Source organism: Dasypus novemcinctus, chromosome 18 (assembly GCF_030445035.2).
Source record: "Dasypus novemcinctus isolate mDasNov1 chromosome 18, mDasNov1.1.hap2, whole genome shotgun sequence".
Taxonomy (NCBI): domain Eukaryota; kingdom Metazoa; phylum Chordata; class Mammalia; order Cingulata; family Dasypodidae; genus Dasypus; species Dasypus novemcinctus.
This window is the reverse complement of record NC_080690.1, coordinates 59105958-59132908: the sequence shown is the minus strand read 5'-3', so window position 1 is coordinate 59132908 and position 26951 is coordinate 59105958. Positions and strand designations below refer to the sequence as shown.

Here is a 26951-nt window from a genome sequence, read left to right as displayed (position 1 = left end):
GGTCACACAACGACAAGGAGCTGTCGCCCTGGCGGTGGCCCGAGAGCTCAGGGAAGGGGCCATTACCCCGGGAGACGGGCTTCTGGGAGAAGGGGTGCATCGCCCCAACAACGGGCTTCCAGTTGGGGCAGGAGCCGGTATTTTATCCGGGAAGGCTGCCCCAACCACCCGGGGGAGCCGCGGGGTGAGGGCAGGGGGCAGGCCTCACCCGATGCTCTGGATCATGAGGTTCTCCTCCTGGGGGCCCATCTGCACGATGAGCAGCGAGCGGATCTGGCCGAGGCACTCGAGCAGGCTCATGGTGTCGTCCACGGAGGCGGGCGAGATGGCGTAGGCGCGGGGCAGGGCGCGCAGCAGCTCGCCGAGCCCGTCGTACTGCCGGTGCAGGAGGCTGAACATGGCCCGCACCAGCTCCGGGCTCTGCACGAAGTCCTCCTGGGCCCAGCGCACCACCGTGTGGGACACCAGCTCCTGCAGGGACTCTGCGCAGGGGACCCACGTGTCAGAGCCCTGGCGGGGCGGGGACAGCCAGCTGCACCTGCAGATGGCGCCCCTCCTAGGAGAAGGCTCCTCAGGCCCCCCCCACCCCCGCCCTCCACCTGCCAGGACTGGGCACGCGCTGGGAGATTTTTCCCTATTACCTGAAGAGGCCCTCTTTTCTCTTCACCCCAATACCCAAAGAGCCCATCGCACCCCAATACCCCTCCAAGTTTCAAGGGGGAAAAGTCAATTGTCTAACTGCCAAATACCAGAGCTGTAGCGTAAGATTTCACCGGACCCCTGTGAAAGCCCAAATCGTAAGTCCGTTTGTTCTGTGAAAACGCTGTCGGTTTTTCATCAGGACAGACAAGTGCAAAGAAAAGCTGCGAAGGCTTTGGTGTCATTTGAAAATGTCAACGCAGCAGTGTATTTTATTGTCCCTGGCTCTCTCCCTGGGACTTTTGCCCCTACATCCAGCATCCATTTATCTCTCTCTCTTTCTCCCTCAACCCTTCTCCTTCCCTGAATTTCGGGGAGAGAAGACAGATGTCCCCAGTGTCCCAGGGATAGAAGGAACCACCATGCGCGGCAGTGAAGGATGGTGTCGCTTCACGCCCTGCCATACGGTAGTCCTGCATGCCTTCCAGTGGCCGTGCAGGCTCTGCGCTCGCTCGCCTCTCTGGCCTCACCCTGTCTCCCCCTCCAGCTGAGCTGGCTTCTGTCTCAGGCGCTTCCAGGTCTCTGTCCTCTGTCCTGATGCACCTTCCCCAGATCTTTCTGTAGCTCTCTCTCTCACTCGGACCCCTCCATCTCTGCGCCTCTCCATCCTCTCACCCAGCGTAACTTTTCTTAGCACCAACAGCCACCTATCGTTAGAGTATATCCATATTTATATTTGCTTACTCTTTGTTTTTAAGATTAATTTATATATTCCCTCCCCCCTCTCGTTGTTTTTGCGTTTGCTGTCTGCTCTCTGTGTCCATTCGCTGTGTGTTCTTCTGTGTCTGCTTGTCTCCTCTTTAGGCAGCACCAGGAACCGATCCTGGGACATTCTGGAGTGGGAGAGAGGTGCTCAACCTCAGCTTCCTGGTTTGCTGCATCTCTTATTGTCTCTCCTCTGTGTCTCTTTTTGTTGTATCATCTTGCTGTGCCAGCTCTCCATGCAGGCCAGCACTCCTGCATGGCGCAGCACTCTGCATGGGCCAGCACCCTGCATGGGCCAGCTCTCCCATTGGGCTTGCTCGCCGTGCAGGCCAGCTCGCCTTCACCAGGAGGCCCCGGGCATCGAGCCCTGGACCTCCTGTGTGGTAGACCGGAGCCCCACCCACTTCCCTGTTTACTCTGTGTAATATTCTAAACTCCTTGAGGATAGGGGCTTTGGCTTTCCCTGCACTATATTCCCCAGCCTTGCTAACAGTGGCTGTCCCAGAGTCGGCTCAACAAAAAATCTTGAATAAAGCCTGTACCAATGTCAGGGACTATGTCCTTGCAAGATGTGGCTCACATATATTTTGCAAAATGACACATTCGCCCAACATTTATTGTCAACTGCTCTTCCATCTCAGCATGGTCATCTTTACACCAAGAAAAGGAAAAAACAGAAAAGCTATAAGAATGCACAGCGTGGTGCAGAGGTTGCCACCATCCCAAGGCTGGATGTACGTCCCTTCTCCAGTGGCCCTGCTGGTGCGACACACGCTGTGCACCGCCCGCCTTTGGGCCCCATCTCCAGCCGGTCTCGTCTCTTACCACAGCCCTTTGCTCTTCCCCTCTCATGCCTGCCCACCCAGCCCTCCTGCATTCTGCCTCTTGGCCAGTCTTGGACCCAGAGGCTCCAAGCGCAGGCGCTGCCCACCCTCCGCTGCCCCTGCCTGGAGGGCCCAGTGCTCACGGGGTTTGCGCTCTTCAGCTGGCGGCTCTTCCTCGGGCTTCTCCTCCTTCTTCTTCACCAGCCGCACTTTCTCTAACAGGCTCACGAGGCGGCTGCCCAGGGTGGCCTCCTCCTCGGGCTCCTCCTCTTCCCCCTCCAGCTGAATTCCTGGCGTGGTCAAGGAGGGCGGGGCTCTCAGTCGCCTGTTGGCCTATTCCTCTGTTCCGTCATTCACTTCATTCATTCCTCTGTTCATTCATTCGTTTCTCATTCGTGCATGCATTCATGCGTTTTTAAAAATCTACTTCTAATAAATACATTCATACATTTTCAAAAAATCTGCTTCTTTACATGCTCGTATGTTTGTTAATTTATTCCTTTTTGAAGCAGTTTTCTTTTCAATCAGCTCTTGTAGATATGTTCAAAGAACTATTGGAAACCACATTTAAAGAACCAAAGGGAAATATGAGGATAACGACTCACCAAATAGGGAAAATCAATAAAGACATGTATTATCTAAAATATTCTGCTCAACTCTTCCAAAAAAATTGAAGAGGAGGAGCATTCCTTAACTCATTCTATGAGGCCAATATCACCTTCATACCAAAACTGGATAAAGATACCACAAGAAAAGAAAACTACAGACCAATACCTATATATAGATGCATAAATCCTCAACCAAATACTAGCAAACTAAATCCAGCAGCTGACTGAATTATACACCATGATCAAGTGGTATTTATGCCTGCATGCAAGGTGGGGTCAACATAAGAAAATCAATCGCTGTAATACATCACATTAATAGAACGATAGGGGAAAAAATACATGATCATCTTAATCAACACAGAAAAGGCGTTTTACAAAATACAACACCCATTGTTAATAAAAAACACTTAGAACACTAGGAATAGAAGGGAACTTCCTCAACATGACAAAGGGCATAAATGAAAAGCCCACAGCTAACATCCTATTTAATGGTGAAAGGCAGAAAGGTTTCCCTCTAAGATCTGGAACAAGGCAAGGGTGCCTGCTCTCACCAGTTATTCAGCATTGTACTGGAAGTTCTTGCCAGAACAATTAGGCAAGAAAAAGAAAAGAAAGGCATCCAAGGAAGAATTAAAACTTTCCTTATTTGCTGATGATATGAGCCTATAGAAAGAAATCCTGAAAAAGCCACAACAAAACTCCTAGAGTTAATAAATGAATTCAGCAAAGTAGCCAGGTACAAGATCAACACTCAAAAATCAGTAGTGTTTCTATACACAAGCAATGAACAAGTGAAACAAGAGGAGGAGGAGGAGGGGGAGGGGGACGGGGAAGGGGAGGAGGAGGAGGAGGAGGAGGAGGAGGAGGAAGTTGGAGGACTCATACTTCCAAATCTTAAAACTTATTACAGGAGTAGATGGGGCTCAAGCAGCTGAGCGCTCACCTCCCACACGAGAGGTCCTGGGTTCAGTTCCCAGTACCTCCTAAAGAAAAAAACAGACGAGCAAAAAACAAGAAGCAAAAACAATGAGCAAGAACAATGAACAAAGAGATGACATAGCTATCCTGGGGGGGAACTTATTAGAAAGCCACAGTAATCAAAACAACATGGTACTTGCACAAGGAGAGACATATAGAGCAATGGAATAAAATCAACCCTCACATTTATGGAGAACTGATTTTTGACAAGGTGGCAAAGACCACTCATTTGGGAAATAATAGTCTCTTCAGCAAATGGTGCTGGCAAAACTGGATCTCCATTTGCAAAAATAAAGGAAGACCCCTACCTCAGACCATGTACAAAAATCAACTCAAGACCAAAGACCTGAACATAAGAGCTAGAACTATCAAACTCCTAGAAGAAAATGTAGGGAAGCATCTTCAGGACCTCGTGTTAGGAAATGATTTCTTAGACCTTATACCCAAAGCACAAGCAACAAAAGAAAAAACAGATAAACTGGACCTCATCAAAATAAAACACTTTTGTTCCTAAAAGGACTTTATCATAAAAGTAAAATGACAACATATACAATGGGAGAAAATATTTGGAGAAATAAAGAAATCCTTCAACTTAACAACAAAAAGACAACCCAATTTTTAAAATGGGCAAAAGACTTGAACAGACATCTCTCCAAAGAAGATATACAAATGGCCAGAAAGTTCATGAAAAGATGCTCAACATCATTAGCCAGCAAGGAAATACAAATCAAAACCACAATGAGATACCACTTCAAACCCTTTAGAATGGTTGCTTTTTTTTCTTTTTATTGAAAATAATAAGTGTTGGAGAGGATGCAGAGAAATAAGAACACCCATTCATTGCAGGTGGCAATGTAAAATGGTACAACTGCTGTGGAAGACAGTTTGGTGGTTCCTCAGAAAGCTAAGTACAGAACTACCATATGACTCAGCAATCCCACTACTAGGGATACACCCAAAGGAATTGAAAACAGGGACTTGAACAGGTATCTGCGCAACAATGTTCACTGAAGAATTATTCACAATTGCCAAAAGATGGAAGTACCCAAATGTCCATCAACCAATGAATAGATAAATAAAATGTAGTATATATATACAATGGAATATTATTCAGTCATAAAAAGGAATAAAATCTGATACATGTGACAACATGGATGAACCTTGAAAACATCATGTTGAGTGAAATAAACAATACGCAGAAGGACAAATATTGGGGAGTGGATGTGGCTCAAGCAGTTGAGTGCCTGCTTCCCACATGGGAGGTCCTGGGTTTGGGTCCCAGTGCCTCCTAAAAACAAACAAACAAACAAACAAACAACAAGCAAACAAATGAAAAAACCAACTCAGGGGAACTGATGTGGCTCAGTGGTTGAGTGTCAGCTTCCCAAATATGAGGTCCTGAGTTCAACCCTAGCCCCAGTATTGTAAAAACAAACAAACAAAAAAGAGACAAATATTATAAGATCTCACTGATTTGAAACAATTAGAATGAGCAAACTTACAGAGTCAGAATGTAGACTAGAGGTTACCAAGGGATGGGGTAGGGATAGAGAAGGGGAAGTTGAGACTTAAATGTACGGGGTTCCTATTTGGAATAATGGATGATGATGATGGTAGCACAACACTGTAAATGCAATTAAAAGTAATGAAATATACATCTAAATAGGATTAAAAGGGGAAATGTTAGATTGTATATATGGTAACAGAATTTTAAAAACTTAAATCCACATGGAACTACCCTACACAAACCATGAACCCTAAGTTAAACCATGGACTTTAATTAATAGTACAATTATAAAAATGTGCTATCAGTTGTAACAAATGTCTGACACTCATGAAGGGTGTTGGTAAGTGGGGTGGTATATGGGAATTCTCTATTTTAGGCATGATTGTTCCATAAACCCACAATTTCTCTAATAAACAGGAAAAAAGAAAGAAGAAGCGTGTAGAAATTTTGGAGTTTAAAAGTTAAATAACAGAAATTAAAAATCAATAGAGGGATTCAACTGCATATTTGAACTGGTAGGAAAAAGATTCAGAGATCTTGAAGATGAGACAAAAGAGATTATCCAGTCTGGAGAACAGAAAGATAAAAGAATGAAGAAAAATGAACAGAGCCTCAGAGACCTTACGACACCATCAAGTATACCAACATATGTATAATAGGAGTCCCAAAAGGAGAGAAAAGTGCAGAAAAAATATTTGAAGAAATAATGGACAAAACTCCCCAAATATGATGAAAAATATTAATCTACACATCCAAGAAGCTCAAAGAACTCCAACTAGTATAAATCAAAGAGCTCCACACCTATACTCAAAACATGGAAAAACAAAGATAAAGGAAATCTTGAAAGCAGCCAAAGAAAAATGACACCTCACAGGCAAGGGAGCGTCAATAAGATTATCAGCTGACTTCTCACCAGAAACAATGGAGGTCAACTATTCATCTCTCCATTCAACGATCTACCAATCTCTCAATCATCTAACCATCTGTGGTGGTTTGAAACATATGTACCCCAGAAAATCATGTTCTTAAGCAAATTCATTCCTGTGGGGGTAAACCTACTGTAAGTAGGACCTTTTGATGAGGTCACACCAGTTAAGGCATGGCCCAAGGCGAGTCTTAATCCTCTTACTGGAGTCCTTTCTAAGAGAATGAAATTCAGACAAAGGGAGAGAAAACCACAGAAGCAAGAAGCTGAAAGCAATAAAACCCAGAAGAGAAGGGAGAGACCAGCAGAAACCACCATGTGCTTTGCCACATGACAGAGGAGACCAGGTTTGCTGGCAGCTGGTCTTCGGAAAGAAAGCATGGCTTTGATGATACCTTGAGTTGGACATTCTCACAGCCTCAACTGTAAGCTAGAAAATTCCCATTGTTAAAAGCCAATCCGGGAAGTGGATTTGACTCACCTGATAGAGTGTCTGCCTACCACATGGGACGTCCAGGGTTCAAATCCAGGGCCTCCTGACCCATGTGGAGCTGGCCCACATGCAGTGCTGATGCATTCAGGGAGTGCAGTGCCACACAGGGGTGTCCCCTGTGTAGGGGAGCCCCACGAGCAAGGAGTGCACCCTGTAAGGAGAGCCACCCAGTGCGAAAAAAGTGCAGCCTGCCCAGGAATGGTGCCGCACACATGGTGAGCTGATGCAGCAAGATGATGTAGCAAAAAAGAGACACAGTTTCCCAGTGCCACTGACAAGAATACAAGTGGACACAGAAGAACACACAGCAAATGGACACAGACAGCAGACAACTAGCAGGCAGAAGGGGAGAGAAATAAATAAAAATAAAATCTTTTAAAAAAAGCCAGTCCAGGGAAGTAGATGTGGCTTGAGCATTTGGGGGCCTGCCTACCATGTGAGGGGTCCCAGGTTCAGGTCCCGGTGCCTCCCAAAGAAGACAAGCAAGACAGTGAGCTGATGCAACATGATGGTGCAACAAAGAGATACAAGGAAAATACACAATGAGAGACACAACATGCAGGGAGTGGAGGTGGCTCAAGCCATTGGACTCCTTCCTCCCACATGGGAGGTACCAGGTTTGATTCCTGGTACCTCCTAAAAAAAAAAGAAGACAGGGATATAAATGGAAACAAAGAGAAAGACTCACTCCGATGGAGGAGAAAAAACAGAGCCAACATAATTGATTCTGCAGTGAGAGAGAGAGGACTGCTTAAACATGAGGTCCACAAGAGGCTGTGCCCACAAGCAGCTCAAGAGGAGACCAGCTCTACTACATGCCTGATAGCTTACAACTGAACTTGGGAGGAGAGGAGAACAACCAAGACTGATATAGGTGCCTGGAAAGAGGCAAGCCCTATGCCAGCTTGTAGCTGAAATCAGGAAGAAACTAGAGTAGCAAAGCCTGAGAGAGAAAGCTGGGAGGAAGGAGAAACCAAGCAGAGATCACCCGCCATCTTGCCTCAACATATAGCAGCTGACTTTGGTGAGAAAGCACCTCTTACAGTGCCTTGAATTGGACTCTTCACAGCCTTGGAACTGTAAGTGTTTACCCCGAAAAAATCCCCTTTATAAAAGCTAACAGATTTCTGGTACTTTGCATTGGTAGCCCTTTGGCAAACTAAAACAGTATAATTAACAATTACTTCTTTTATAAATAAGAAAAGCCACTGTGGGGGAAAAAAAAAAGAAGACAAGCACACAACGAACAGACACAGAGAGCAGACAGTGAGTGCATACAATAGTGGGGGGTGCGGATGGAAGAAATAATAAAATAAATCTTAAAAAAAAATAAAAGTCAATCCATTTAAGGGTATCTGCTTTGAGCAGCTTAGCAAATTAAAACCCACTCCATCCATCCATCCACCTCATCTTCTATTTATCCAACTACCCACCCAGCCATCTCTCCTTCTATTTCTTTATCCATCCATCCTTCCATCCATCAATTCACACAGCAATCCATTCACCTGCCTATAGCCATCCATCCATGTATCCACCCACCCAGATACCCATATAACCATATCCTTCCATTCATCATTCATCTATTCATTCACAAATCTATTCATTCATTCAGCCAATAGTTACTTAGCACCAATACTGTAGAGGGAACCTTCAGGAGAGAGAACAAGAGAAAGTTTGCCGTGGGGGGCGGGGTTCTGTGTGATCCTCTCGCCTTACCACAGTGTGCCAGCAGGTCTTGATGAAAGTCAATCAAGTCCTGTTGAATCTCCTCAGGGAGAGGACAACCGTCTTCCTCTGCGCCATCTTTGAAGTGCAGCAGCATATTGATCTAGGGAAAGGTCAAAGGTCAGCCTGAGGGGTCAAGACTCCCATGGAGGAACTTTGAGGTCAATGATCAAAGGTTCAGTTTTGGGTCCTGTCTAAGGTCCTGAGTCAAAGTGTGAGTTAGTGAAGAAGATACAGGAGACTAGGGCTACGGGTTTGAAAGGCATCGAGGTCAGAGGTGACTCAGTGGTCAGACTGGCTAAGAGAGAAATATGAGAGGAGGAGAGGAGTCTGTCAGAGTCAGAGGTCATGCCCGGGTTCGGACGTCGAGTGCCATCGGTGGTCAGAGCAGGGACAGACGCCGAGGTCGGGGTTTAGACGGCAAGGCCAGCTGAGGTCGGGGGTCGGCGGTACCTGCTCCTGGGGCGGGGAGCGGAACTCGCGAGTGCGCCGGGCGGTCTCGGCGGCGGACATGGTGAAGGCTTTCATGAGGTGGCTGTAGCGCCGCCGCTGGTTGGCCTGCAGCTGGTCCACATAGCGCTCCGCGAAGGCGGCCAGCGACTCCACGCGGTGCTGCAGCTCTTGGTCACAGAAGTACTCCAGCAGGTGGCACATCTGCGGAGGGACAGCCGGGCCGTAGCAGGGTTTCCACGAGGACTTCCTGGAAACCTTTCTGGCTTTTTCTCCCCTCCCCGTGGTCCTGCCCTGCCCGGCGGCCACAGCCCACTGCCCGGGGTCTTAAAGGAGTCTCCTGCACGGTCTCACCGCCAGCCAGCCTCACACCCCCGCTTTCAGCACCCCGCAGCGGCTCACTGCCTCTACCCGCCAGACACTCTGTCTTCCAGCCCAGGGAGACGGAGGCTGGACAGCAGGAAGGATCAGCCCACCTGTAACTTCACAGACTCCGGCAACTTCATCTGGAGCAGCCCCTCCTCCAAGCATTCTTTTTCCCCCTCTGCTGCCTCCTCTTCTTCTTTCTCCTCGTCTTCCTTCTCCTCCACCTCTTCCTCCTCATCTTCCTCCTTCTCCTCCTCGTCTCTCTCTTCCTCCTCTTCTTCCTCCTCCTCCTCCTCTTCTTCCTCCTCTTCTTCAGTGAACACTTCGGGCTCAATCATTTTTAGGATCTGTTTGACGTCCTCATCGCCAAAGATACCCATCACCTAGAGGACAAAGTCGGGGTCCTTCGCTAAGGCTCCCTCACCAGGGCTCGGCCTTACTCTCCAGCCCACTGCTCCTGCACATGCCAGATTCATTCCTGCACTGGCTCACGCAACTCCTCCCACAAGAGGTAAGGCATCCCCCTGCTCTGCCATCTGCCCTCTTCAAGATCCCCTTGGTCCACACCCTGTCTCCTGTCCCCCCGGCTCAGACCACACAGCCTCACATGAGCGCCTGTCCCTTCACAGGTAAGTGTCCTTCCTCCCAATCGGAGCATTTGCAGCTCTGGGACAAGGGCACACCTTTGCCTTATGAAGGCCCTTGTCGGTCCCAGCCTACGCCAGCTCTCAGTCAACATAATGAAGACGCTAAGAGATAGAAGGAGAGAGGGCAGATGGAAGACGAGTGGGGGGAGAGAGACTGATGAATGGAAAGAGGATGGGGTGGCTGCTGGCTGAACGAGCAGACAGAATGGTAGAAGTTTGAAGGGAAGAAAGATGGATGAGATGAAGGTAAAGGTGGAGGAAGGATGGTGGATGGATGGATGACAGAAGGATAACTGATAGTGAGTAGGTAGATGGATGAATAGATATATGAGCAAGTGAATGAGTAGATAGGTAAACAGAGAGATAAACTAGAGAGATAGATAAATAAATAGTCATCGAAGTGGGGTAGATGGATGGATAGGTTTGTATATGAAAAGTTGGATGGATGGATACATGGATGAGCAATTCTGTGGGTATTTGAGTGAATTGGTACATGAAATAAAGGATGGACAGATGGATGTAGAATGATTGGATGGGTGGGAGTAGATGGCTGAATGAATTTGTGGGAGGGTGGGTGTATGTACATCTAAAAGGAGAGCAACATGGATGGGCAGATAGGTAGGTGGAGATGGATCTGTGGATGACTGTATGGATGGATGTATAGCTGGATGGATGGATGGGTGGAGGATAGTGGATGTAAGAAAAGATAAAGTAATAAGTGGGCAGGTGGACAGAGGAATAGATGGAATGGTGGATGGACTAATGTATGGGTGAATGGAAGTTGGATAACAAGTAGATTGAAAGCTGTATAGATAGATTCATGTGTACATGTGGGTGGAGAAAGGAAGGGTAGATAGAGGGATGGACTTGCAGATGGGAAGATAAGTGTATGTGTGAATGGATAGATGGATAAATGCAAAGGTGGGTGGAGGACGATGGTTGATGGGATAGAGGAATGGAAAGAAGCAAGGAGAGATGAATAAATAAATGAATAGATGAATGGATGGAAGAAAAGGCGAATGAAAGATACATAGATGATGGAAGGATAAACTGAAGATGGATGGACATGGTTGGAGAGATGAATGGGTGGGTGGACGTATAAGTGGGAGGGGTAGTGATGAATGAATGGATTCTTTGGAACGTGGAAGAAGAATGGGACAGCGGCAAGGAAGAGGAAGCCAGTACCAGCAGGGTGGACACAAGCTTGAGCACGGGCACAAACTGGAACTCCACGGAGCCGCCGACGGGGTCGCGGGCGTGCTGCCCGCCGTCGCGCACGGCCTCCCCCAGCATCCTCAGGGCTTTGTCCCGCAGGGCCTCCAGCGGGATGGCGGGGCTGAGGCGGGCCGGGGCTTCTGCTGCCCCAGCAGCCGGCAGGGCGAGCACGAAACACGGTGGTGTGAAGTGGTGCGGGGGCCGCAGCGAGGTGGTGACCCCGACGCCCGGCAGGCCGTGGCGGCGAGGGCCGTCCTCCGCGCGCCTTTCGGACGGGAAGAGCGTGATGGCGCGGGTCTCCGACGTGAGAGGAACGATGTACTCGGAGAGCATGGAGCGGCGGCTGCGGCAGGCACTTTCGAGGTGGATGCTGATGAGGAGGTCGTAGTAGCCTGCGCGCAGCGGGCCGGGCAGGTGCGCGTCCTCCAGGGCGTGCAGCAGCTGCGCCTCGTCCACGTGGCTGCACAGAGCGTGCGCCACGCGGTTGTTGCCCAGCGCGCACACGGCGCGGTAGAGGCGGAGGGTGTGCGAGTGGAAGCGCTGCAGGTCCAGGCGCTCCGACAATTCCAGGATGTCCATGCACCTGCGGCAGGGATGGGGGACACCGCGGGGAGGCAAAGACATGCTTAGGTGGGTGTTGGTGGCTCCAGCAGGGAATCCCAGTGTCCCGCTGCGCCTGGGTTCTGGGATCCTTTGAACGGTTCTGGAAATCCCGAAGGGGTCTGTGGTCCCCCTGGGATCTTTGGGATGGTCTGGGTCTCTGGGGTATCAGAGTCCACGGAGGGTGTCAGGTGACCCTGGGATCGCTGGAGTGGGTCTGAACCCCTTTGCACAGGTCTGCATGCCACGGTTATGTTTGAGCACCGCTAGAATGCAAACTGCACGAGTGCAGGGCTTTCTGCTTGGTTTTTTTGTTTGTTTGTTTGGTTTGGTTTTTTTTCTGTATGCCCAGCACTTAAAACACATAGCAAATGCTCAATAAATGGTTGTTGAATGAATAAGTGAATAAATGGGTGTGTTTGGGGCTCACTGAGGAGTGTCTGGGGCTCTTGGGGTGGCAGGAGACCCCCTTGGGCACTTCCAAGTTATATCCTGAGATACACCTGAGCATTTCTAGAATGCTCACCAGGGCTTTGCCCCTCTTTCATTCCCCATTAGAATTCTCCTCCAGTCTAGAATCTTGCCTGGCACCTAGGTGGAGCTGAGGGCTATTCCAGAAGGGAAGGAGGGAGGGACGGAAGGAATATGAGGACTTTCAGAAGTTTCCTGGGGCGGGATGGGGTCCCTGACACGTTCCCGGCCCTGAGAGTTTTCCTGCCACACTGTGAGCACGTCGGGACCCTTGGGTGCATGTGGGTTCCTGGAGCAGGGTTGACATCTTCATGGGCTTTATCTAAAGACCCCCTGGGCGTGCGCCAGGGCCCCTGGGGTGCACGTGGGTCTCCCTGAGTCATGTCTGGAGCGCCGCAGGTGCACTTGGGACCCCTTCGTGCAAGTGGGTCTGAGCCCCCAAGATGGGTTTGGGGTCACCTGGGGTGTCATCTGAAGTTCCCTGAGGGGTTGTCTGGAGACTTTGGGGTTCTTGGGGGACCTGAGTGGGATCCAGACCCCAGGGGACTGGCCGTCCCGCCCCCCCCCCCGCCCTGCGCGGCCGCCCGGCCCTGACCGGTTCTCCTCCGGCACGTGCAGCGCCATCATGGTCAGCGGCTCCTGGCACTGCAGGGCCCAGCCCAGGCGCTCGCCCGCGCGCCGCGTCTCCACCTGCAGGAAGCGATTGGGCATGCGGCTCCACGATACGGGCATCAGCATCTGCACCTCCAGCCGCGGCGGGCACTGCGGGGCCGAGTTCTTGCGCTCACTCAGGAACATGGCGGCCGACAGCGGCATGATGTTCTGGGGGCACCGAGGCGCGCACGGGTCAGGATTCCCAGCCCTCCCCGTCCCGCCACCCCGCTTCCAGGGAGGCCTCCTGGATTGCCCCCTCCTCTTCACCGCTCTGCCAGCCTGACCTCCCCGCACCTGGCCTGTCTCCATGAGCCGCCATCACTGCACTCTTACCTTCTGCTTTCCCAACTCAAACTGGACCACGTTCTGGTGGGTGGGCAGGACAAAGATGGCAGGAAAGAGCTTCGTGTTGGGTTCCACCTGGCAGGGGGACGGGAACAAGGAGAGGAAGAGAGGGAGGCTGGAGGCGGTGTGATTCTGGACCCCTAAATCTAGGGGCCCTGCTGGTGTCTACAGATCCAAATGTGGGCAAATGTACACTTAGAAAGGGTTAAAATGGCAAATGTTATGTTATATTTATGTTACCACAATTACAAAACAAAACAAAATAAAAACAATGTTTGTTGAAGCCAGGTGCTTGGTCCCCAGGCAGGTCATTATACTATTCTCTTAAATATTTAAATTTTGAAGATTGAAAGCAAGAAAAAAAAAATGTTACGTGCTTACTTGAAAACTCTAGAAGGATCCCAAAGAAATGTTGGCCTGTTTTCATACAGAAACTCATCATCAAGCAAAACTTTTAAGGAAGTGATTAATTAAAAATTAATAGGACGTAATATTTTTGATATTTGAACCATATGACTGTTACCTAGTCAAATAATTAAAATAGAAACCTAAATAAAACAGAAAAACACCCACAAAGCTCTCACTGCCCTCCTTCCCTCTAACCCCCTCACGCCCTCCTCCCCCCACCCCTCTTGCCTTCCCGCCGAGCCGCCCTGCCTCCACCACCACCACAAACAGGACCCCCGGGAAGCAGTCTTGCCCCAAACCCAACCTGAATCTAATCACACCTCTGGGCCCAGCTCCCAGTTTACAGGAAATACAGAGGCCCGAGGAAAATGCTAAAATGATACCACACAAATTAAATACGACAAAGCAAAACAAGACACCGCAGGGAGGCAGCGGGCAGCTCCAGCCTGCGGAAACGAGGCCAGCCTGCTGTGGATGACGAGGGGCACTCGCATCCGCTGGAGTCTTGTCAAAGGGCAGCTCCTGCTTGGGCCTGTCTAGAGTGGGGCCTAAGGTTCTGCATTTCTAACAAGCTCTCAGGGGATGCCCGTGCTGCTTGCCCAGGGGCTAGCAAAGCTTGACAGGACCAACAGGCTGGTTTCTTCCAGAAGTACATTTCAAAGAGAAAAAAGAGATGGACAGGGAAACCTGTATATGACAAGAGACTTGAGGGACAGAGCCACCAGTTACAGTATATGACTTTATCGAGAGTCTGATTCAAACAAATGGTGAAAAGACCATTGACTATGGGATGCAGTGATGCTCAGAGATGTACTTACCAGGTGCAATGGATGTGTCATGATGATGGGAGAGAGTATTGCTGTGGGGGAAGTGGGGGGTGGGGGCGGTGGGGTTGAATGGGACCTCATATTTTTTAATGTAATTTTTAAAAATAAATAAATAATTAAAAAAAAAAAAAGACAACAAGAGAAAGTTAAACATGGCCTGGATAGTTTATGATGGTATTTAGGAGTTATCGTTTTACTTTTTGGTGTGATGATGGTATAGTCTTATTATGTTTTCTAAAAAGAATCCTTATCTTGCAGAGATAGGTACTGACAAGAAATGATATGATATCTGGGTTTTCCTTAAAATTCATTCGGTGGGCAAGGAAGGGGAAGTAGGTGGTGAAGATGAAGGGAAATTGGCTGAGTGGTAGATGCAGCTGTGTAGTGGAGACATGGTGGTTCTTTATACTATTCTATTTCTGTATAATTAAAATTTTTTCCCACTTAAAATAAAGTTTTACAGAACCCGTCTTCGATGGCTTAGTGGATGGATGGGTGGCTCAATATGTGATAAAACCAGCGTAGTGAAATGCTGATGGTAGGTTCTTTGTGGTGGGTGTATGGGTGTGCCCTGGGGAAGTCCTTAAGTTTTGCTATACGCTTGAAAATTTTCATAATAAAACATTGATAAGAAAAAGCCCACCTTAGGATTCTGGACCATCCCACAGTGCTCCCTGATTGGTGAGGAAGTGGGAAGTAGTGTCACCCAGATCAAGGAGGAATACGGACCTTTCTGCAAGGTCAAGGTTGTGCTCTGTCTCCTCCTTTCCGGGCCTCAGTTTACCCATTTTATGTACAGTGTGGTTGGACGAGGCACTCTCCCAGGGAGTTCCCAGCTCTGGTCTGCAGGAGGGCTAGGAGCTGTTTTAGCCCCATCTCTCTGGCCTCCAGGGGCTGTCTGGGAGGGTTGCTAATGCGGGTGCTACTGCTAAGTTGCAAGGGCTGGGCTCACCTGGAAAAAGGTGTTGCTCTCTTTGCCATTGGCCGTGAAGGTCATTAAGCCAGTGGCCAAGTCCACCAGGCAGCCAATGATGAGGTCGCTATGGCTTATCCGGCCCTGCTGCCCGGGGCTCACGAAGTCCCCGCCCCACACCATGTAGCAGTTGCTGCACTTGAGGCTGGAGGGGACAGGAATGGTCGCTGCAGAACACTGAGGCCTCAGGACACCGGCCCGAAGACCCAGCACCTGCAGATCCGAGCTCTGAAACCCCTCCCTGCCACCACCCGGAGAATCTTAGAGGCTGGAGAGTTATGGAAGGAGGAGAAGGAAGGGGAGCAGGAGAGAGAGGAGAGAGGAGGTGATGGAGGAGGAGGGCGAGATGAAAAAGGAGGAGAAGGAGGGGAAAACAGAAAGGAAGAAGTTGGAGGAGGAGGAGGAGGAAAACAGCAGGCAGGAGCAACAGGAGGAACATGAACTGGGAGAGGAGGAAGAGGGGAAGGAGGGGCGCTCTGAGCCGGGGGCGTTCTCGGCCCAGGTGCCACAGCCAGGCGGGCACAGAGCTGACATCAGAGGTGCCCACTCCCCCATCCCCGACCCGCCGGCTCCCCACAGTTCCCATCCCTCCCTGGTACCTGCTGTGGACGTTGCCTTGTTCATCCCCCATGGTCACTGTCACCGCCCGGACCTTGCTGAGGTCGAAGTTCATGTCGTGCTGGTGGTAGTCAGGGGTGACCCAGCCCACCCATACGCAGCTGGGCTCCTGGCCGGCAAAGACCCTCACGGAGTAATAGTACTGGGGAGACAAAGGAGGGGGCCCAAGGGTCATTCCAGGCAGGCACGATTTAGGGGTTCCCTGGGACTGTGTCCCTGGATGCCCTGGATTCTCGGAGTCCTCTGGGACTTTAACAAGAAGTTCCCAGATTTGGGAGTCCCTGGGTCTATGTCTCTCTGTTTCTGTGTCTACTGATGTGTTTCTTTTTTTTTTAATTAAAAATTTTTTTTCTCTCGCTTCCCCTCCGAGTTGTCTGCTCTCTGTGTCCATTCACTGTGTGTTCTTCTGTTACAGCTTCTATCCTTATCAGTGGTGTGGGAATCTGTGTTTCTTTTTGTTGCATCATCTTGTTGTGTCAGCTCTCTGTGTGTGCAGCACCATTCCTGGGCAGGCTGCACTTTCTTTCGCGCTGGGCAGCTCTCCTTACGGGGCGCACTCCTTGCACGTGGGGCTCCCCTACGCGGGGGACACCTCTGTGAGGCAGGGCACTCCTTGCGCGCATCAGCACTGCACATGGGCCAGCTGCACACGGGTCAAGGAGGCCCGGGGTTTGAACCACGAACCTCCCATGTGGTAGGTGGACGCCCTAACCATTGGGCCAAGTCCACTTCCCCTGATGTGTTTCTAGATTCAGGATTCCCTTACAACTATTTTGTGAGACACCCAGATTTGGAGCCCTTCCAGGCTACTGCAGAGTAATAAATAAAGTCAATACTTAAATGGCACTTACCGTTCTAATGTCCTTACAGGGTTTAACTCTTTTAATCCTCAACAACACCATATCAAATGGTTACAATTTTTATCCCCATTTTACTGATGGGGAAACTGAGGCATAGAGAAGTGAAGTGGCTAGCCCAAGTGGCACCTAGCTAGGCAGTCCATTATCCTCACCACTATTCATAAACTGTTCCAGATTTGGAGAATCACAACTATATTGGGCTAGTTGTGATTTTTTGTTGTTGTTCCCAGGAATATGTTAGAGTAGCTTTCAAATTGGGGAGTGTTGGTTCATATGGGTGAACCCAAACGCTGGGGTCCCTGGTCTATCTTGGCGTAGTCCCTGGGTTTGAGGATCCTTGGGAGTTACGTCAGTTTGCCTTATGGCTACATTGTGTTCCCTGCCCTTCTAAGTCCACTAACTATATGGATTTAGGGATTCCAAGGATTAAATCAGTGTGTTCTGTGGGTCTTCAGGGTATATTGGGGTATCCCCGGCTATGGGCAGTTCCTGGGAATTGCAGTACTAAACTTGAGAATTCAGGGGTTCCCATGCCAGGCTTGGGGGTCCCCAAAGTTGAGGGGTCACGATTCATACCGTGGTGGTATTGAGGATGATTTCCGGGTCATCGCGGTCGTCGGTGGGTACCACATCCCGAGGGAGTCGGGGCAGAGTGGGGGTGGCTGGAGGTTGGGTCATCATGGCGGCCTTCCTGGCCTTGAACAAGAACCTGCGGGTGGGGAGGAGGGGCCGCCGTGAGAACCGCTCTCAAGCCCAGCCCCATCCCTCCCCACGACAAGTCATGGCCCCCACACCCGTCCTAACGACATCCCACTTCCAGTTCCCAAGGCCTCGCTCTGGACGCGTGGGAGCCCGAGTGCCCCAACGCACTCGGTTCCGGAGGCGCTGCATTCCGTGCCTGTGGATGCTGGGTGCCAAAGGCTCGTGGGAAAGGACAGTTCCTCATTGCGTGGCACTGTCTTGCACTCTGCCAGGCATTTAGAGCCCCTGGGGCTCCCCTGAAGCACCCTCAAAACTGTGATAACCACAAACGCTCCATCATCTCCAGACACCCCCAAGGAGCACAGAACTGCATCGGGTTGAAAACTACTGCCAAGGTAGCAGAACAGTGAATTTAGTTTCAGTTCAAGTTGAGTATCATTTTAGGTCTCCCTTGAAATGGGGAATGTATTTGAGTCCTCTGAGCCACAAGAAAGAACCCCAATTTAGAAGACTGTGTTCACTGGGATACTGTGCAGTGTCCCAAGAAACTGAAGTCCCCTTTTGTTTCTCTGGGGAATGAAGTCCATTGCGTGAAGCCCACTGGGGCCCAGCAGGTACCCCAATGACAGTAGGTCTCCATAGACATAGTGGAAACCCCAATTTTCATATACTCAGGGGAATTAGAGCCTCCCAGGAGAATAACGGGGTTCACTTGAGTCATGGTAGGATCCCTCGATATTTTGACTCCACTTAGCATATTTGGTGCCAGTTTGGGGGGTACAATGGAGTTTCTCAAGTTACTGAAGTTGCCTTATTGCGGGGTCCTAGGGCAGACCCCGAGCCCCTGAGCCTTGCCCCACCCTCGACTCACCCTCTCTTCTTGTTCTTCTCTGTGGTAGCATCCTTCTCATTCTCCACCCTGATGGGCTGGGCCTCTACCCCAGCCTGGGGGGTGCCCCCAGGCACCCCCTCCTTGATCGAGCCCTCTTTGCCCCCCTCGGCCTCGCCCCAGCGCCCAGCCGAGCGGCGCAGGTTTTCATAGTCAGGATCCGGTTCCGCTGCCCGGGCTTCGTCCTCAGAGGGGGGCTGCTGGCCAGGGGATGCCAGGGGGGTGGCCCCTGCCGTGCAGCGGAAGTGCTGGTGGAACTGGACCGGGAGGCTCAGGCGCAGAAAGAGCATCTCCACTAGGCTGTTCTGGGAGCCCCAGGTGCGGTGGGTCAGGCGCAGACAGGGGGGCGTGTCCACGGTGCCGTCCACGCGGGCCACCTGGGGGGGCGGGGGAGCACTGAGCCGCTGCGGACCTCTGGTCCTCAACCTGGTCACACCCGGAGCCGCCCTGGGCTTGGGAGCATCCGCTCGCATCAGCCAACCACGCCCCCTCCTCTGGGCAGATGACGCCCCCCACGGGGGCACACAGCTTGGCACAGCTTGGGCGAGAGGGGCAGGAGGGGCGAGGGCCTTCCATCTGCACAGCTGGTACCGTGGAATCACCTGGGAGCGTCAAAAACCTCCCCTTGCCCGTGAGCACTTCAGACCATCATTCATTCAGCAAATCGTTCCCGAGAGCCTCCTGTGTGCTGGGCACTGTGCTAGGTGCTGGGGACCCAGCAGTGGACAGAGCAAAGACCTGAACCCCCGCCCAGGGCACTGACATTCCCAGAGGCTCTGGGGGAGGGCAGCCCCGAAGGAGTCCCAGGTGAAATTTTGTTAAAGTCCTGTGCGTGGAAATGTAATAACCAGCAAAGTGCACACATCACGGGGGCACGGCATGAAGAGCTGTCACAGAGGGGCACGCCTGAGGAACGAGCACCCACCCAGCAGCCCCCCTCTCAAGGACAGGGAGGGATCCTGAGGAGGGAAATGCCGGGAGCTGATGGGTCCAGGCACCTGCCTGCTCCACAGATGGACTCTGGCAAGTGTTCTGGAGACTCTGTTAACACCTGAAACGGTTTCTTTGATGCCCTTCGTCTAGTTGGCCTCCTGACCTCTGTGCTTCTTCCCAGCCAGTGAATTTGCCCCACCGCTGCGCAAAGAAGATTTCCTGTTTCCAGAATATCTTCCTTTTTTTCCTCTCCCCTCTCTCATAAATCCTGTTTTCCCCTTTGTCCCTTAACAGCAGTCTACTAGCTGGCCTCCCTGTGATCAGTGTCCAAAGTCACTAAATGTCTCTGAGTTATTCTTTGACAGTAACCACCTTCCTGACTTACTACACCACAGATTATCTTTACTCGTTCTTGAACGTTCTATGAATGGAATCCCACAGTATGTGCTCTTTTGGGTCTGGCTGCTTTCATTCAATATTATGTGTGTGAGATCCGTCCAGGAGGTGGTGTATATTTCCATTTATCCATTTTCACTGCTGACCAGCATCCTGGTCCCTGGGTTGGAAGCACCACCTGGCACCGTCTGGCAGGAGTTAAGAGGTCATGTCTACCGTGTGGAGCTGGCCCATGCGCAGTGCTGATGCGCGCAAGGAGTGCCGTGCTACACAGGGGTGTCCCCGCGTAGGGGAGCCCCACGCGCAAGGAGTGCGCCCTGTAAGGAGAGCCGCCCAGCGTGAAGGAGGGAGCAGCCTGCCCAGGAATGGCACCGCACACACTTCCCGTGCCGCTGACGACAACAGAAGCGGACAAAGAAACAAGACGCAGCAAAAAGACACAGAAAACAGACAACCGGGGGAGGGGAGGGGAATTAAATAAATGAAAATAAATCTTTAAAAAAAAAAAATAAAGAGGTCATGTCTAGTCTGCCAACCTCTGCAGCCTTCGCCACCTCCAACCCCCTGCCAATAGGGACTTTCCATAGCTCAGATCTAACCTGGACATTCCCCTTCGTAAAACCCTTCCATTTCTAACAGTCATAAAATATCGCACCCCCCCCAACATTACAAAGAGAAAACAGCAACTTCACAATGAAGAAATCTGGCAGACTCCACCTTAACCAAATAGTCCAAGTGAACATAATCAGAAATTGGAACATATTGATATCACGAGCCTCCTGATACGATGCACCGAGGACATAGCATCATGTTTGTGATATTCCTTCCAAATATGCATAATCTGAATCTAATCATGAGGAAACATCTGACAAACCTAAACTGAGGGACATTCTACAAAATAACTGGCCTGCATTCTTCAAGAATGTCACGGCTATGAAAGAGAAAAACTCGGGAACATTCTAGAGCAAGAAGATTAAGAGATGATAATGCAACACATAACCCTAAATTCAGATCCTAGACCAGGGGAAAAAAAAAAAAAAAGTATTATTGCCACAATTGACAAGATTTGGATATGGGCTGTGAATTAAGAAATAGTATGGGGGAGCAGGTGTAGCTGGGTGATTGAGCACCTCGTACTTTGCATGTACGAGGCCCTGGGTTCAATCCCCAGGACCTCCTTAAAAAAAAGTATATGTCAATGTTAAATTTCCTGATTTTCATAACTATGAGAACATAGCCTTTTTCTAAAGAAACATACATGGGAGTAGTTAGGGGTAAGGAGACAGGATTTCTCCAACATCCTCTAAAATAGTTCAGTAAAATTGTTTTATATATATATGGAAAATACGAGGCATGGGAAAACCAAGGCCAGGAAGAGACGGTTACATGTCCAAGGTCACACAGCAGGTAAGAGGTCACAACCCCAGGTCAGTCTGATTTTAAAGTTCGGGCTGAAGGTCGCCGGGTGGAGTTCAAGTTCTTCCCTGGTTGGGAAAATGACTATCACTTTGGTCTAGGTGGGCCAGGGCCTGGACCTGATTTTGCAGTGGGAAAGAAAAGAAACTGATGTTTAAAGACTAAACTACTTGGGTTAATAAGAACTACTGAAAACAAATAACCAAGGAAAGAATACCCAGAGCACGGTTAAGCTTAGTAAGAAAGTGCCAAAGTGTTTAAAGACGTAGAGATTTATATTTCTTCACAACTTGTTCTAGGACTAGATAGTTACACGGACTGGAAATTTCTATTCATTCACTTAATCCACCTTCTCTTTCCTCCCCTTCCCCACATTTTAGGTGAGAAACCTGGAGCTCAGAAAGGTTGTGGTTCACTGAGGTGGTACCCCAAAAGGCAGGCCAGGGAGCTCATTATCATGACGTCCCTTCTACAGGGTTTGTGGAAGGAAAGGATAAACTCGAGGAAGGGAATTGTGGGGAGAACGAGGTTTGGAGAGAGATCAAGGGTACTGAGCGGCGGGTGGGCCTCACCTCATAGTGCGGGTGCTCGGGGGGCACAGCCTCAAATTGCGGAAGGCTTTTGCTGAACCAGGTGGTGACGGGGCGCTGCATGTTGATGGCGAATGGCTCAAAGCCTTCCTGGAGGCCGCAGATGGCAAAGTACCGCAGAGAGCTCACGTCCTGGCCCAGATTCAGGTGGCCCACCTGGCCAGGTCCCAAGCTGCAGACGGGCAGGAAGCCTGGTGGGAAGGGACGGGTGGGTAGGAAGGAGGGTGGGTGGGCAGGGGCAGCCATGGGGAGGGGGAGCTGCAGAAGGGAAGAGTGGGCAAGCGGGAGGCTGAAGGGGGCAGTGTAGGATCAGGCGAGATGGAGGCATCCAGAAAGGGTACCCGAAGGAATCTTGGGGATTGTAAGGCCAGCCCTCACCATCCCTGATCTCGATTTCCCGGAAGGCCGTTTCGGAGCCTGAGTCAGACATGAGGACCTCGCCGTTGAGGGTGAAGATAATGGTGTTCTCTGAGAGGTCGATCATGCAGCCTACGACATCACCAGACTGCCAGGGACGCCCAAATGGTTCACTGCCCAAGTGCCAGCGCTGGCCCTGTGAGGAGGCCCGGGGAAGACAGTGCAGGGAGAGAGACGCAGAGAAGCAGGGAAATACAGAAGCAAGGGGGAGACATGCACAAGCAAGGCATCAGACCCAGGGCGTGTGGACGGAGGAGGGGCACCCCCGTAGTGGCCCCCGTCTTTCCCCACACTCATGCCCGTCACCCTTGGAATCTAAGGGATGGGCTTTCATGCTCTCCTGCCCCACCCATCTCCAAGTGTCATCCCTTCTGCTTGGGTTCTCCGCGGTCTCCACTGCTGGGGTTAAGGAGACCCCTGAAGCGGTCGCGGGGGTGTGGGGGCAGCAGCAAGTAAAGGGGTGGAAAGGGAAAACAAATTTAGCAATGCCGCCCATACAGATCAGGTAGGCCCCAGAGCAGATGGGTGGGTAATGGGATGGATGGATGGGAAGTTGGGTATAGGGCTGGAAAGCTGAGAGCATACGTGAGCAGATGCAGGAAGAAAGTGTTAGGAGATGCATAGATAGGTGAATGGATGAATGAATGAGCGGATAAATGGAAGAACTGATGGATGTTGTGCATTAAATTATGGAATATATAAATGAAATCACAAATCGATTAAACAGATAAATGTATGAACTAACAGATGAATAAATGGAAGAGTGGATGGCTAAGATGGCTAAGTGGATGGATAGATGGGTAGATGGATGGATAGATGGATTTGTGGATGGATGAGTGGATGAATGGACAGATGGTTGTATTGAGAGGTGGATGATGGATGATGATGGACAGAAAGAGCAGGAAGGATGGGTGGTTGTTAGGTGAATGGATGGTGAGGTGGATGCGGGGATGAGTGGACAAAGGGAGGCACAGATACAGGCAGGGTTAGAATGTATGAGCTGTGGGAGGGACCAGGGGCCCGGCCGGGCAGGCTCAGGGAGATACTCACACGGTGCCCGTTGAAGACATAGGCCAGGTCGTCAGCCCCCAGCTCTACGTCAGGCCGCAGTTCGGGCCTAGCCCAGCCCACGCGCATCTCGCCCGTGGTGACCGCCTCGAACTCAAAGTACCAGCGGCCGCTCTGCACGGCGTAGGATCGTTCGGCCCGGAAGATGCGCACCCGGTCCCAGCGAGACTGGCTCTCCACCTGACCTACGAACGGGGCCGGGCAGAATCAGAGAGGCTGGCGGGAAGGACCAGAGAATGAGCGCCTCAGAGGACAGGGGAAAGGACAGCTTTTTGGTATTAGAGAAGAATTGGCAAATTGCAGACGGGTCAGAGAAAGGTTGGCGAGACCCGCTGAGCAAGGCCCCCTTCTCATGGCGGTCAGAGCTCTCAGGGGAGAGAGACACCGACAGACAGAGGGAGAACTTGAGTCCATGAAGTGGTCAGGGTCATGGCCCGGGGCCAAGGGTCAAGATTAGGGTCAGTGTTTAGAACAAGGATGGAGAACAAGGCAAAGGTTGGTCAGGGACAGGGAAGGAATAGAAATTAGTGTTGAGGCCAGGGGTGAGGGTTAGGGGCCAGGGCCAGGGCCAGGGGTCAATGCTGGGATTGGGGCTTAGCATCGGTTGGGGACTGAGGAGTAGAAGCTCTCTGAGCTCCTGGGTAGGCAGCTCCGTGCTGTAGCTCAGTCAGAGGTTAGGGGTCAGGGATCTGGAGCAGGTGCCAGGGGTCAGTGCTCACTGAGCTCCCGATCCTGTGGCTGGATGTTGTAGCCACAGCCCAAGCGCGGACCGAGTCAGGTCAGGGTTCTGGGTCAGGGTCAGGGGGTTCAGTGCTCACTCACGGCCTGGTCAGTCGTCATGTTGCAGACATGGTCCATTCAGGGATTGAGTCAGGTCAGGGGTCAAGGCCCGGTAAGGGTCAGGGGCTGAGCAAGGGGCCAGTGCTCACTGACTCTGTGGTTGGGCTGCTCAGTGTTTTAGACTTAGCCCAGTCGGGGGTTGAGTCAGGTCAAGGTTAGGGGCCGGGTCAGGGCCAGGGGTCAGGCTCACTGGGCTCCTGGTCCGGCGGCTCGATGTTGTAGCCGTAGCCCAGCAGCGTGCGCACGGCCTGGCAGAGGCTGTCCCGGTTGCTGCGCTTGGTGGCCTCGTCCAGCAGGCGGTAGGGCACGAGGCGGGGGTTGCGGCGGGCGGGGATGTCCTGCATGGCGCTGTAGCTCCAGCCCTGGGCCACGCGGTCTCGCGCCCACACGTTGTGCCCGTTCTCCGCCAGCCGGTCCACCAGGGTCGTCTGCGCCGGCGTCAGCCGCACGTGGCTCAGGTCCAGCGGGGCCGGCTTGTACCCATTGCTCATCATATACCTGCGGGGGAGGCGGGGGCTTGGCGGGGGAGACCTGCACCTCCACTCCCGGGCGCTGTGCTGATCCCTGCGCTTTGGAATTCCTGACCTCTGACCTCCGATATCGGGGTTCTGTAACTCCCTCAATTAAAGCTTTGAGGTCCCTGGCTTCTCGCCAGGGCCCTGGAACCCCCGTGAGGACCTTGCCGTCACTGACCTCTGGCCTCTATGACCCCTTTATCTTGATTTTGGGAGCCTTATCTCTGACCCTGGAACTCTGACCTCTCATCTCTAACTTTAAGGGGTTTAACACCTGATCCCAGGACCCTATCACCCCCAGACTCATGACTTCAGAGTCCTCGACCTCTGAACCTGGCCTCTACCCCCAGGCCCTCCGGTCCCTCACCTACAATGGTAGCATTCCTCACTTACAGCTCCAGCAGCCTCTAAACGCTCACCTCCTGCCCCTGACCCCCTGCCTCCAAGCTGGAGGCATCACCTCTGCCTCCTCATTGTCCCAGACTCCCTGTGGGAGCCTGGCCCTGGATTCCAGACCCACTCGCACTCTCTCCGCAACTCCCAGCTCCTCAGCCCTGACCCCTCTCCAGGACGCTCACCTCTGACCCCTGACCCGTGATCTCATGGTAACTTGTGGCTCTAGCGTCTCTGGTTTCAGCAACCCTGCCAGACCCCTCTGTCTGCGCAGCCCTCATAGGCCCCCCCAGCCCCCCACCTCTTCCCAGGTGGAACCCAGGCCACCCCACTCACGTCTTGGGGAGCTTCGTCTTCTTCAGGTTGTCCTCTGCCTTCTCGTCTGCCATGCCCACGTGGCAGCCCAGCGCCAGCAGGGTCCTGGGCAGGTGGGCGCAGGGTCAGGCCCCAGCCCCTGGCTGCCCGGGCCCCTCCTCCCTCCAGTCTCCGTCCTCTGTCCCGCGGTCCCCAGCTCCTGCTCTGGCTTGCTGGGGTCTTAGTCCCAACACTCTCTGTCTTGGATTCTGTGTCTCTGGCTTGTGTCCTCCCCCCGTTCTTTGTCCCTGCGTCTCTCTGACCATGTCCCCCTGTTCCTGTCTGCCTCAGCCTCTGCACTCCTGCTCTCTCCAGCTCTGCCTCTCTCTGCCCGAGGGCCCCACTTTCTGCCTCTGTGTCCGTCACGCCTCTCAGTTTCTGTCCCCATCCCTGGCTCTCTGACTCCCCTGTTCCTCTCCCTCCCACTTTCCCTCTCTGTCTCTCCTTGTCCCCTTCTGCCCCCAGCAGTCAGGCTGAGCACCCAGCCCCCCAGCCCCCCTCACTTGAGCGTCTCCCCCGACATCTGCAGGTTGTAATTCCTCTCGGGCTCCGGGAGGCTGTGGAAGTTCACGAGACACGGGTGCAGCCTCTTATTGTCATCTCGAACCTGGAGAAGGCCCAGGGTCAACGCCTTGGGCTCCCCTCCCCCCCAGTTCATGACCCTGTTCTGCCATCCCCTGGAGTCCTAACGTCTCTCCCCCCACTCACGAGCCATTCTCATGCCTCCCTCCTGCAGTGAGTCTAGCCTGCCTCCCCCCTGCTGCAGGCAGCCCCTCACCTGGCCGTAGGTCCAGCCCTGTTCGATGCGAGTCAGCGCCCAGAGCTCGTGGATGTTCTCTGCCAGCTTCTCCCGAATGCGCTCCAGATGGGGAGGGAGGACAATCTGGGGGCAGGGACACGTTCGCAAGGTCCCTGAGATCCCTCCACCTTGGGCCCCCTCCCAAGAGGAGGGGTCTTAGGGACCTTTCCTGATACTCCGTAGCTCTGCTCCCCATCCCTCACCCTGACTCCGGGGCAGATGCCCCGCTGAGAAGGACGTAGCAGCATCAGAATTAAGGAGCTACTGGGGAACAGTCTTTCCCCCTTCTGGCCTGGGAGCGCCATGCGGGCAGGGCGTGGGGTTGCCTCCAGTCTCACCAAGTCCCCAGCTTCCCCCCAGCCCAGGCCCAGGCCCACAGAAGATGCTCAGGAAAGGTTTGCTGAATGAATGAGTGAGTCTCCTTCCTGCTCCACAGAATGAGAAGATCATAACAATACTTAACTCGTAATAAACGCCTAAGGAATCAGTGAAATCATTTATATAAGTGACTGAATAGTATATAGTTCATATAAATGCCTGGCACAGTCAGTACATAATAAATAATTATGTTTTTGGAGTTCTGCAAGCAAGAGGTAATGATGGTCTCGGCCAGGGTGGGCTGTGGGAGCAGAAGCGGGGGTGGGTGGGACACGCCGGGGCGAGTGGACAGCCCGTGAGGCTGACAGGCCACGGGATGAGGGAAAGAGGCATCCAGGGAGAGGCCCAGGACCCTGGCCTGGG

At 51.9% G+C, this 26951-nt stretch overlaps 1 protein-coding gene across 1 annotated transcript in view; it reads right to left on the bottom strand.

The window, feature by feature from the left end:
• The window catches only part of RYR1 (ryanodine receptor 1), a 110364-nt gene that overhangs the window by 69875 nt on the left and 13538 nt on the right, over positions 1-26951 (bottom strand). Inside the window, 19 exon segments of the mRNA XM_058279118.2 lie at positions 209-482; positions 2372-2518; positions 8456-8567; positions 8918-9118; positions 9391-9663; positions 11113-11725; positions 12809-13035; positions 13201-13287; positions 15400-15565; positions 16020-16180; positions 17475-17607; positions 18472-18866; positions 21807-22015; positions 22203-22377; positions 23292-23494; positions 24340-24647; positions 25394-25477; positions 25915-26018; positions 26190-26294. Of these exon segments, the coding sequence (XP_058135101.2) occupies positions 209-482; positions 2372-2518; positions 8456-8567; positions 8918-9118; positions 9391-9663; positions 11113-11725; positions 12809-13035; positions 13201-13287; positions 15400-15565; positions 16020-16180; positions 17475-17607; positions 18472-18866; positions 21807-22015; positions 22203-22377; positions 23292-23494; positions 24340-24647; positions 25394-25477; positions 25915-26018; positions 26190-26294 (3977 nt within the window).